Source organism: Mya arenaria, chromosome 10 (genome assembly GCF_026914265.1).
Source record: "Mya arenaria isolate MELC-2E11 chromosome 10, ASM2691426v1".
NCBI classification, from domain to species: Eukaryota; Metazoa; Mollusca; class Bivalvia; order Myida; family Myidae; genus Mya; species Mya arenaria.
Window position 1 is genome coordinate 8,757,388 of NC_069131.1, and position 12,613 is coordinate 8,770,000.

At 36.8% G+C, this 12,613-nt stretch overlaps 2 protein-coding genes across 3 annotated transcripts in view; one reads left to right on the forward strand and one right to left on the reverse strand.

Moving 5' to 3' along the window:
• LOC128207011 (structural maintenance of chromosomes flexible hinge domain-containing protein 1-like) overlaps positions 1-12,613 on the forward strand; it is a 100,060-nt gene that overhangs the window by 53,907 nt on the left and 33,540 nt on the right. For both annotated transcript variants that reach the window (XM_052909798.1, XM_052909797.1), the window contains 4 exons: positions 9,522-9,661; positions 10,856-10,990; positions 11,479-11,644; positions 12,448-12,515. In XM_052909798.1, the coding sequence (XP_052765758.1) occupies positions 9,522-9,661; positions 10,856-10,990; positions 11,479-11,644; positions 12,448-12,515 (509 nt within the window). The remainder of the gene's footprint in view (positions 1-9,521; positions 9,662-10,855; positions 10,991-11,478; positions 11,645-12,447; positions 12,516-12,613) is intronic.
• On the reverse strand, positions 2,445-8,416 carry LOC128207013 (uncharacterized). The gene is made up of 2 exons (XM_052909800.1): positions 7,846-8,416; positions 2,445-4,931 (listed from the first exon to the last, which is right to left on the reverse strand). Exons 1-2 carry the CDS (start codon positions 8,239-8,241, stop codon positions 2,724-2,726), a joined length of 2,604 nt encoding a protein of 867 aa, XP_052765760.1. The 5' UTR covers positions 8,242-8,416; the 3' UTR covers positions 2,445-2,723.

Consider the following 12,613-nt stretch of genomic DNA (forward strand, 5'->3'; position numbering starts at 1 on the left):
CCTTAACGTGGTGAACTTAGATTTGCAATACCAAACTACAAATCCAAGATTAATACTTTTAATATAAATAATTCTTAAAACATTTTTAATGTGCTATATAATGCATTTCAACTCCTCTCTTCTCTTTCTCCCCTTCTGCCCTCCTTCTGCCCTGGAACACTCAGTTTATATACAAATCATTAATGTCAGCCGACATTTCAGCTGGGACGACAGATATTTCAGCTTCTTTGTTTTTTTTTACAAAATGACAATCAAGTTCCTTTTAATAGACTATAGTTAAGAAATCTTAAAGTTTAATTTACAGTTATTTAGTATAATATACTCAGAGAGTGACAAGTATTATCAATAAGTACCCAAAGTTCCAAAATAACCTGTCAACTCTTCATGACTTAACACGTGGTGTTTACATACGAAGTCACGTTGTACAATTGCTTCAGAAACTCTGTCCGTAGCATTTTAGACTTATGATTTAAATAAGAGCCAAATGTAAACATTCATGTATTTGACTAATATTGTTGTCTTTAATATTTCATAGAAAAGTACATGAAAACCCAGCCAAGACATTTGAAGACCATATCATATAATAGTCATCAATCAAAATATAGAGCATACACAATTACATTCGCTCAGAATTATTTTATATTATACATTCGTACATTGTGTATTGATTTCTTGTTTATATTGAACTGAATAAATATGTTTAAACTAATAACATTAGTTTCACTTTATTAAATCAATTAATTATCCCCCGCCTATGAAATAGGGAGGGGGATATTGAAATGGCGTTGTCCGTCCGTCCTTCCGTCCGTCCGTCCTTCCTTCCATCCGTCCTTCCTTCCGTCCGTCCGTCCGTCCGTCACCTGCGTTTTCTCAGTAACTAGCTGGTAGAATTTCATGAAACTTAAAATTAATATGAACCACTATACTGGAATGATGCTCGTCCAAAAAAAAATTTGATTGGTCAATTGTCCTTGGAGTAATTGCCCTTGATTTTTTGAAAAATGCACATTCACAGCCATTTCTCAGTCACTAGCTGGCAGAATTTCATGAAACTTAAAATAAATATGAATTACTACACTGGGATGATGCCTGTTCATATTTTTTTTTGTATTGGTTAATTGTACTTGGAGTTATTGCCCTTGATTTTTTGAAAAACTCATTTACAGCCATTTCTCAGTAACTAGTTGGTAGAAATTCTTGAAACTTGAAATAAATATGAACCAACATACTGTGATGATGCCTGTTTATTTATATTTTGGATTGTGTAATTTCTATATGAGTTATTTGCCCTTGATTTATTAAAAGATCCATGTTTGCAGACTTTTCTATGCAACTAGCTGGTAGAATTTCATGACACTTGGAATAAATAAGAACCAACATACTGTGATGATGCCTGTCTATTTTTCTTTTGGATTGGTCAATTTTCCTTAGAGTTATTGCCCTTGATTTATTAAAAAATCATTGTTTGCAGCCGTTTCTCAGTAACTAGCTGCTAGAATTTAATGTAACTTGAATGTTATATGAACCAACATCCATCATCCCTCTGATTTATTTCGTTAAATTTTTTTATCATAAAGTAGTCCCGGTCGATATTTATGCCCCCACAAAGTGGCGGCATATAGGGTTGCCCTTGTCCGTACGTACGTCTGTCTGTCTGTCTGTCTGTACGTACGTACGTCCCGAAGATTGTTTCCGATCTAATTCTTGAAAACCGTTTGTCCAATCCTCACCAAACTTTAAACACATGTTTGTGACCATAATATCTTGATCAAGTTCGATAGTCATGGAAATCGCTTTAGTCATTTAGGAGTTACGGCCCTTTTTTGCCAAAAATACTTCAAAAATATATGTTTCCAATCTAATTCTTGAAAACTGTTTGTCCAATCCTCACCAAACTTTAAACACATGTTTGTGACCATAATATCTTGATCAAGTTCGATAGTCATGGAAATCGCTTTAGTCATTTAGGAGTTATGGCCCTTTTTTGCCAAAAATACTTCAAAAATATATGTTTCCAATCTAATTCTTGAAAAGTATGTGTCCAATGTGGATCCAACAAGTTTTTTCCTGCCTGAATGGCGCCATATAACCTATACAGTCTTGCGATGCCGTAAAACCCAACTCAACTCAACTTATCCTATATGTGCAGATTATCCTGAATAATCATTATGGCTTATATTCTGTGACAAAAAATCGAAGTTTATAATTTGGCTTGGAAAGGAATAAACCAATGTGCTTATCTTATTCTTTCTGAGATTTTTTTTAACCTTCAAGCACAAACAAGCCATCAACACAAACAAGCCATCAAGCACAAACAAGCCATCGTTGGCGGGGGATATCTTTTCACTGAAAATGCTTGTTAATTACACAAATATAAAGCCAACATAGGCCACTATGTTAAAATGGACCTTAACTTGGAATATTAAATGAAAAAAATAGGGCAATATCCAAAAGTAGTTTGGACAATTTAACCATGTGCTGATATTTATTGACATTTTTTTTTACCAACTTGCGACTGTCCAGATTAGTAAGTAATATTCATTCCTTTTAACTGGTCACTTTATTTATTGGTGGTGAAATTACAGGTTTGAAATTTGAATTACATTAAAGAATGAAGACACATCATTATAATGTTAAATTAAATTATTTGAAAACACATTATTGCTTATGTCATAGGGAATGTGTTTGTCCAATATTTAGTGTGCAATATTTTTATGCTTGAACTAATCTTCACCAAATGTCTCCTCGGAACTGGGTTCTAGTCCACACATGTGAATATTAGCAGCGTTATTGTGTTTGTAAAGTCCCAATGACACTGTGTAACACTGCCTGGCCATATCATTGTTGTTCTCCAGTTCATAGCAGTGGCCAAGCACATTGAAGGCCGTCTCAGCGTGACCTTGACCTTTAATCTCCTCAAATGTGTAGAGATGAAGTTTCTTCAATGCTGATTGTTTTCTCTTTGTGAGTTCTTTTCGGAGTCCCCAATTTATTTCCTGATCCTTGAGTTCCTTGTATGTGAGGTACTGCAGGTAGTAAAGAAAAGGAATGGCGTCAATAATGATGTCGTCCATCCAGTCATCTCCAGGCCGTCTCATCAACCTCTCTTCATCACAAAGTGTCCGATCTTTTTCATAGACCAGGTGCTGTGGCACACAGCGTGACTCTAGTTTTATGAACTTGACACTGCGAGCAATGTTTGCCTTAAACAGTTCTAATTCTGGAATATCTACATGCTCATTGACTTCTATCATTGGAAGACCATCTTGGTCTATCATTCCAATATCAGGCAAGTTTCTTATCATTTCAACAAGTTCATTGGTGGGTTTTATCTCAGGTCTTCCCTGACACCCACACCATTGCCACACATTCGGATGTAGCAGGCTTTCAACATGTGCCAGCACTTGTTCAGCAAGTGTATACTGCCGACTGCGGTACAACATGGAGGCAAACTTGAGTCTGCATGATGTCAGGTCCGCATCCAGGGATACAGCGTATGGAATGTTGATATCGTCAGGGAAGGCCCACTTGTTTGCTATATGAAAGGAAGCCCACACTGAACCAAGGAAGCAGCATTGTATCTTCAGGATCTCCTTGAACCATCTGTTTGGAATCTTCTCACTCATAATAAAAGATTTGGTGTCCATGATTTCAGCCGGCAGTTGCTTAAGTCTCAAGGAATGGATTCCATCAGCTTTGCTTTCTAAGCCCTCTTTCCCTTCCACAGTATTGTACATGGCGCAGAACTGCATAAAGCAATATAAAGCTGTTTCTTTGGCTTTGGACTCTTTTTCAATGTCCAAAATACGATCTTGAAGACTATCCATGTGTATGCTTATAAAGCCTCTCATTGGTTCTTCAATTATAACTGACAGCTCCTTATCTATTTTCTGGAGCTCCCAATCCTTTAGCTTTCCAGCAAACAAGTTAACACCTGCTGTTGTGTAATGAGGGCAGCTTCTTTTTCGTACAAATTCCTGCAATGTTGTAAGGCAGTTGATTATACATTGTGTGAGATTTTCATCCCGCCATATTTCAGGTGGATATTTTTCGACAGTGAAAAGCAGTGCTGTCTTGAAGTGGAATGTGCTTAGTCTGTCTTCCACCATTTCTTTAAATCTGGACTTCCGGATTAGCTTTAAGATTATGTATGTTCTTAACTGGACAATGTTCAAGTCAAACATTAGCAGGCGCTCTATTTGGGACGTAGAGAATCTCCACTCTAGTTCTGACTTGGGGCTGTTTGGATGTCCTTGACGCACAACAAATGTACCCAGTCCCTTTGCTTTTTCCAAGACTTCTTTTCTGGGCCAGTGACCTGGACGCATTCTTGTGAACAGATACTGGCATTCTTCAGGGAGGGTAGCACAATGCAAGGCTGACACCATATCTAAGTCCTCCCATTGACTCCTTGATGGTCCTTGTTTTTTATATTTGTCTTTCCACAGTTCTTTCAGGCTTTTGTCATCACATGAGTGTTTGAGCAGCACCCTTCCTTCATCATCTATTTCTACATCTTCTTTCCTTTTAAATACATTGTCGATAGTGACAGGATTTCTGCTGTATGGTAAGAACAATTGTAGATAACAGTGCTGGGCTGGCGTTTCTGGAGTTTTGATCGCTAGGAAAAACGATTTTTCCGGGTCTTTGTCAGGAATGTTCAGTACAACTGGGCATTCATAGTCACAAAGAAGTATGTCGGTGTCAGAATTCATCTCAAGAGTGGTGGTTCCCTCGCTTTGGCTTCCAAAATGGAATCTTCTGCCATTCCTTAAGTTAATAATGTTGATATAGTCTGTGTAAGTTTTTTCCCGCATGAGGAACAATCGACGTCGCCTGTTCACCATTTCTTGTGTCACCCCAATATCTGCCATAACGTCACTCATCTTTAAAGACACCTTTCGCATCAGCTCAGGATTTTTAGGAAGTGGCTGAATTAAAAAGAAAATATAATTAGGTAACATTAAAATTAGACTACATGTATGATCATTTACGCTCCATGACCTACAGTACAATCCACGCCAAAACTACCACTTTCCTCGATCAATTCGAGGGTTTTTTAATTTATCGCGGAGATCTGCCGAGTACGTAACCTTGCTAATATCCACTGAGTTTAGCTGAGTCGCTTGTTTTCTGCTGAGTTTTTTTTGCTGGTATGGCCAGTGATCATGTTGTTTTATTAGCCTCAAAGCGGACTTCCGAGTTGTATGCTTTGATACCTTGCTACTTTTGAAAATAAATAATTACATTTGCAGTCATTTTGTTTGTAAAGTCAATTTTTTCATATTCGTTAGTTTTAAGTCATTGGTTATAAATTTTCCTTTCAACTTATATTTGTTAATGCCTGTTGATATCCACACATTTAAGATATAACACCACATATTTGTTTGTTAACCACAGTGTTACACCATTCTCTGTGTTAAATTGTTGAGAACTAAATTGGATAGGAGTAATGCAGGTGTTGAGTACTTTGTAAGTAATGTGATGTAATATTTTTCCTGTCAATATTTCTTTTGTGATACATATCAGTTGTTTTTCCACATTCAAAATAATATTTTAATTGCATTAATTGTCAATTATGACGTTATAAAAGTATGAAGGTAACTCAGGTTCTGTGGTTTTAAAATCGCCGATTTAATCTATGCAGGTTTTTTTTCGTAATCTATTTCCTTCTCTGAACGAAATAATTAAGCTTTCAATTGATATATTTTATTAAAGTTACGGTGTTAGTATGAATATTATGTTTAAAAAATATTTAAACCATTACTTCTTAGTTAATAATTGGAAATTATTAATATGAAACGCAGTCAAGTGTTTTTTGCAGTGTGGAAGTCAGGTGATATGTAATTTTCTTAGTGACGTATTGCGTGCTAAATTCTACTTTCGGTTATCTGGTATGTTTGTTATTGCAAAATATGTATTTTTTTGTTGTTTTTTTTAATTGGAGGTTTAAAATTCAAAAAATTGATTAGATCTATGTAGCAAACAGAATGTTTACATTACTTTAAGATACTGCCACTGAAGTCAAATGAGTAAGATATAATTAGAACTGGGTCAAAAATGGACATCGACATATATATTGAATTTTCGCGCCATTAAAGAATTACAGTCGTATTATGTGCAAGTGAGTCTGAAAAATATTGAAACAATACAATAAAAAGTATTCAAATAAATTAAACAAAATTAGATACATGTATAGTTGGAAATTCTTATCGGTTTCCTCGGAGTTTCGCTGTGTTTTCACTCCAAGTAACCCGGCGATTGCAATTATACGGTCCACTGATCAGCCTTGGAGGGTGAACGTTTGAAAACACAGAGAAAATTTCGGTAAATTAGATACCGTGTTGGTGATGATGAAAGTCTTCCGATGAAAACGGAAAGTGGTAGTTCTGCGAGGAGTGTACTTTACTTTACTAAATTAGACTATGATCATTTACGCTCCATGACCTAGAGCTTTGAAACTTGTAAGTTTATAGGTTCAAGATTGCTCCTTGTACAAATGCTTCAGGGATGTGAATTGTCTATGAATTTGTGATAACCCATGGATTCGATAACTCCAGGGACAAAAAAACAACAACATTTAGATAAAAACTGTAATTGGTTGTATTTTTTTGGCTTTTAGTAGCAATAACAATGTAAAATATTTTGTGCTACTGTCATATGATATATCATTTTAAAGGTTAAGTTATAAGCTTGACTGTTGGAGGAATAAGGCAAGCTATACTTATAAACCCTAAAAGAGGTGTCAGTACCACACAGTAGTTAACAATTTGAATGTTAGCACCTTTAAATCAATATCTCACCAAATACATCATGTATTGCATTGAGACTTTAGACAACTTTGTTATCAAAAAGCATCCGATAAGTCATCTGTATCCCCAAAAAAGAAAAAGCCATCAACAAGTTCTAGTAGTCGAGTCACTCAAGATTGATACTTTTTAATATTCATTATATGATTTAGGTGTAAATATCTACTTTAATAAGACAATATTATTAGGGAATAAAGCAAATGATAAAATTGCAAGTTGATATTTCATTTTGTGAGTGCTCTTCAAAGTGAAATTTGAACCCTGTGACCTGCATCACGACTCGTTCGTTAGGTAAACATGTATATGTCTTTGCCTGTGGTCTCGGAGGATATGCGTTTACACATCGAACTCGACATGATACAGGTCACCAGAAACACTTCCTATTATAATATCCCCTATATCTAAACATATAAAAATAATAAATCTTATTTATAAGCCTAACTCAATCTTAAATTCAAAACTATATTCAACATTAGACATGTTTAAAAATGCTACTTACTGATTAATTCCAATACCTTCCAACAAACAAAACTGTTTCCAACCAAAAACTTAAGTTAGGATTGATGGATAGTGAATAAACTTAGTGTATATGTAGCTTATGTGTAAAGCTAGCTTGGGATTGCTTTTGAGGGGAAAGGGTCAAGGTCATTGTTACTAAATTGTTACTAATGGTTTCTTTCCAATAACTTAAGCACGAATTAATGGATAGTAATGAAAGTTGATGTGTAGGTTATACTAAGCTTATGTGAAGAGTGTTCATTGATAGTGATGAATCTTGGTGTGAATAAAGCTTTTTTGAATCTGCAGATTAAATTGGACTTAAAATGTTTCATTGATATTCAGTGATGCTGGCTTGTAAAAAGTTGAAACATTGTCATATGCAAAAATAAGGTAAAAGATATTCACTGGTGACTTGAAGCTTCACTCTCACAGATTTAACGTTTTAACAACTTTTTTTATTATTTGTCTTGGAACAAGCCAATTTTTGCGAAAATGCATGAAAACCAGTCGGAAAATATGATTAACTGTAACTTACAAGTATTTCTTCTGCCTTATCTTCAGAACTGTCATATTCTTCATTCTCCTCGTCCTTAAACAATCTTAACTCCTCCTGCGGATCCGAGCCAGGCACTCGCTCGTATATCACTCTTTCTATGGACCGCATCGTCGCCAAAATACCTTCATCCAATTCAGACAAGTTAAATACTTCCACCGGTTCATCTTCTTTGGTTGTATTTGTTCCTGGGTTGACTTTTGGAGGACCTGGGTTAGGTTCCACACATTGTGCACAAAGTAAATAGAACAGAGCAATCCTTATGGCTAGTGAAAGCCCTTTCTGCTGAAGAATTATCAGATTTAAAATGAAACTGTTCTTCAGTGTTTGGCTAAATGTTCCAATTTTGCCACGCCATTGCTGAAGTGATATTCCCATTCTGAATCAATGGGTTTTATATATCAAGGGCTTACGATAATGTTTCATTGTTAAATCAGTTCGACACACTTTAAAAAATATCATATAAAAATATTTAATCATATATAGCTCCTTTTCAAACTCTACAGTTTACATGTATCCCCTCTTTCATCCCCAAGGTACCACAACGTATTTTAGTGACTGTATTTTGTTTGCGTGTTTTGCAAGTAACTAATGACTCAATCCAAAGTTTCTATGAATTCAGAAATTATTAGCTTGCCTCAATAGATTAGACCTATATATATATATATATATATATAAATATCTGTTCACAAAAATAATTGCAATTGGTTTTTAATAAAAGTGCAATGCCATACAAAAGGTAGGTGTTTTGTGACTATTGATTATATTTCACCCGTCACTGTTATTTTTGCATGAATAAAATTAATCATGAATTGCATTTGACAAGAAAATTATTGAAATGATTGTTGACTTTAAATAGAAAGTGTTTTTTTGTATTTTGTGTATGGCAATACGAAAAAACGTTCTGTACATGACCTATAATTAATGATCCGTATTTGATTACCTGCACCACTGACAAACTTTTATACATAATGTGGCTTTAGTCTTGTGCATACAATTTCCTATATGAAACTGGCCTCAACTTTTTGAGACATTTTAAGTCCCTTATAACAGGATTAAGCTTAATATATTTTTGTCTTGGTAATATTTTTTTGTAATATTTACATTTTAAGTGTTTATGGACTTTAAGATGAAATAATCTTTTATGATTATCACAACAAACTATTTTATATGAAGTAAAATTAAGATAAAGTAAAAAAATTGGCTTAATAAAATAAGGTACTTAAATTTATTAAAACTCGTTACAAATAACTTTCGAGAAAATGGGGCCTGATGATTATTTTGCACAAACAATATTTGAAAAAGTATGCTGAGCTCTGTTCACCGATTTTGAATCTGTTATGGCTGCTCTGCAACCAAAAGGCATGGAAAAGGAAAATTCATTGACTAAATAATTGTTAGCCATGAGACAGTGTGTTAAGAAGGAAAGGGACAAGCCCAGATTTACAGATGTAATGTTTTGTTTTCAATTTTATATCACATTTAATATGAGTAGAGATATACATTCATGATAGTTCCGAGTCCTGCAACCATTCAAAGTGTTAGCCCAGTCAATATGTGGGGCCAAATTTACCACATATAGAAATAAGTTTCTGATGCACTGCATGCATAAAAGTAAATTGTACATAGATTCACAGACATGTGTATGATACTTCCAGGTCCTGCCAGTATTCTAAGTGTAAGCCCTGAAGAGGAGCTATCAGTGGTGAATGGGTCGGCCCCGATATACCGCGTACAGATTCAGGATGTGGCGGGTAACCCTACCATACTGGAGGGCAGACAGAGCATTGTGTGTAAGGTAAGGACATGGACTATGGCGGGTAACCCTACCATACTGGAGGGCAGACAGAGCATTGTGTGTAAGGTAAGGATATGGATTATGGTGGGTAACCCTATCATACTGGAGGGTAGACAGAGCATTGTGTGTAAGGTAAGGATATGGATTATGGTGGGTAACCCTACCATACTGGAGGGTAGACAGAGCATTGTGTGTAAGGTAAGGACATGGATTATGGTGGGTAACCCTACCATACTGGAGGGCAGACAGAGCATTGTGTGTAAGGTAAGGACATGGTCTATGGCGGGTAACCCTACCATACTGGAGGGCAGACAGAGCATTGTGTGTAAGGTAAGGATATGGATTATGGTGGGTAACCCTACCATACCGGAGGGCAGACAGAGCATTGTGTGTAAGGTAAGGACATGGACTATGGCGGGTAACCCTACCATACCGGAGGGCAGACGGAGCATTGTGTGTATAGGTAAGGATATGGATTATGGTGGGTAACCCTACCATACTGGAGGGCAGACGGAGCATTGTGTGTATAGGTAAGGACATGGACTATGGCGGGTAACCCTACCATACTGGAAGGCAGACGGAGCATTGTGTGTATAGGTAAGGACATGGACTATGGCGGGTAACCCTACCATACCGGAGGGCAGACAGAGCATTGTGTGTAAGGTAAGAATATGCACCCTACACATTGAAGGCTGTCCTTGACAATATTGTACAAATCAGTTACTACACCTGTCCTTCGTGATTGAGAAGTTATGAATTAGACCTGTTACCCTCCTGATTAAAGTTATGCAACTTGTGTTTCACGCTGGAGTATAATTTCAGTAACTCAGGTGGTTGGTGCAATAACTATACTTAAATCAGGTTGGTTCAGCATCAGGACTGTTGTTCACCTGATGCAAGGTTGAAATCATCATGTGCCCCTGCTATCATTCTTGGGAATTGTATTTCCAGTAGAGAGTCAAGCATTGGATAAAGTTGTATAATCTTCAGTTCAAATGTACTTTGCAACGCTTTACTTGATACCAGTGGGACTGTCCAAATACTGAAACTGTTGGTAGTACTTTGGAAACTAGATTGCAAACTGATATCGTAAAACTTTTTGACGTTAATGAAGGACTAATACTTATGTTCGCTGCAATGGGTCTTGGAGGTGTTTTACTTGATGCTCGTAATTATGATATCTTTATATTGCAGTTGTCAGGTGCTCCGGGCCTGCCCAGCTACTCCCTGGACAGTCTCAGTATCAACGGGGGGAACCTCACAGGGGAGTCGATTTTTCTCAAAAAGATCAAGTCAAATACCAAGCTTACAGCAAAATTCGATGTTCAGGTGAGTGCTCACTGATTGGTTGATAATTAAACTGTTAAAGTAAAACTTTTATATTGTATTTCTTGCTCTTACATGTTGAATATTTGAAATCTAAACTTGGTATTCTGATGCTTGTATACATAACTGTTTGTATTGAAATATTGTAAACAAATATATGTGTACTTTCTAAGGACCCTTCTAGAGGAGAGAGTGTAAGTTTGTTCTGTTTACAAGTTCAGTTTGCAATTGTTTTGTCTTAGTGCATGTTTGGAAGAATGGTCACTACTACCAAAAATGGAAAGAAAGAACTAAAATGTCTGGTCTACCAGTTTGTTTAAAGCCCACATTATCTCACTGGTTCAAGTCCATATTCATTGGTTTTAATAAGGAAAACATTTAAATTACATTAAAAAAATATATTTGTATGATACTGTTATGGGATACAGACTTCAAGCTCCCAGATGATGTTCACTTTATTATGAATAATTCCCATAATCTCTTATTTCCAGGGATCTAAGACCATAAAGCCTGTTGAACGTAAGATGGTGGTTGTCCCGAGTGGTAAGATATGTGACATGAAAGTGTGCTACCCCGACCCCGACACCAAGAAACAGATAACCATCACCAACGGCATGGAGATTATCATAAGGGCTGGAGAAACCCTGGAGGTGCTTAGTAAGTGGAAGGGTAGTGGGGCTCTGGTGTCATGAGGGCTGGAGAAACGCTCAAGGGTCTTAGTAAATGGAAGGGCTGTGGGGCTCGGGTGTCATGAGGGCTGGAGAAACATTGGAGGGGCTTAGTAAGTGGAAGGGCGGTGGGGCTTGGGTGTCATGAGGGCTGGAGAAACACTGGAGGGGCTTAGTAAGTGGAAGGGCGGTGGGGCTCAGGTGTCATGAGGGTTGGAGAAATGCTGAAGGGGCTTAGTAAGTGGAAGGGCGGTGGGGCTTGGGTGTCATGAGGGCTGGAGGAACACTGGACAGGCTTAGTATGTGGAATGGCAATGGGGCTTGGGTGTCATGAGGGCTGGAGAAACACTGGACAGGCCTAGTATGTGGAAGGTCAGTTGGGCTTCGGTGTCATGATGGCTGAAGAAACGCTGAAGGGGCTTAGTTAGTGGAAGGGCGTTGGGGCTTGGGTGTCATTAGGGTTGGAGAATTGCTGAAGGGGCTTAGTAAGTGGAAGGCGAGTGGGTTTTGGGACAGAAAGTTCTAATTTTGATGTTAGAAAATAGATCTGGGATGAAATGCTAGATTTTTATGGTGTACACTGATGTTAGACTCTCTGAAACAAACACAAACATCTGGAAAACCTTTCTAAACCTAAATTATTTTACAAACATTTTACATCGATTAGCAGAAAGTATACTTGGAAATTATCTTAAAGCTCTTTGTAGGTATTTCCTTAAATGTTTTGTTTTGAACTATACCATATCCTATCTTGAATCCTATACTTATAAAACCATCATCTGTATGTTTCAGCGTATAAGCTGTATGATGAGGGAGAGAGAGAGGTGGACATCACTGAAAAGGTTGCCTCTAAGATAAAGGTACTGGTGGTAGAGTCATTACACAGCACGCTGCATTCAGTGCAATGCATGGACATTTCTAATTATTTATATCTGCTGAATTCAAATTATTATGGATA

Bases quoted from the DNA above. Each gene is read 5' to 3' on its own strand.
- LOC128207013 (XM_052909800.1), bottom strand. From the start codon at position 8,241: ATGGGAATATCACTTCAGCAATGGCGTGGCAAAATTGGAACATTTAGC. The intron at 4,932-7,845 runs GTAAGTTACAGT...TTTTTAATTCAG, and splicing joins ATAAGGCAGAAGAAATACTT to CCACTTCCTAAAAATCCTGA.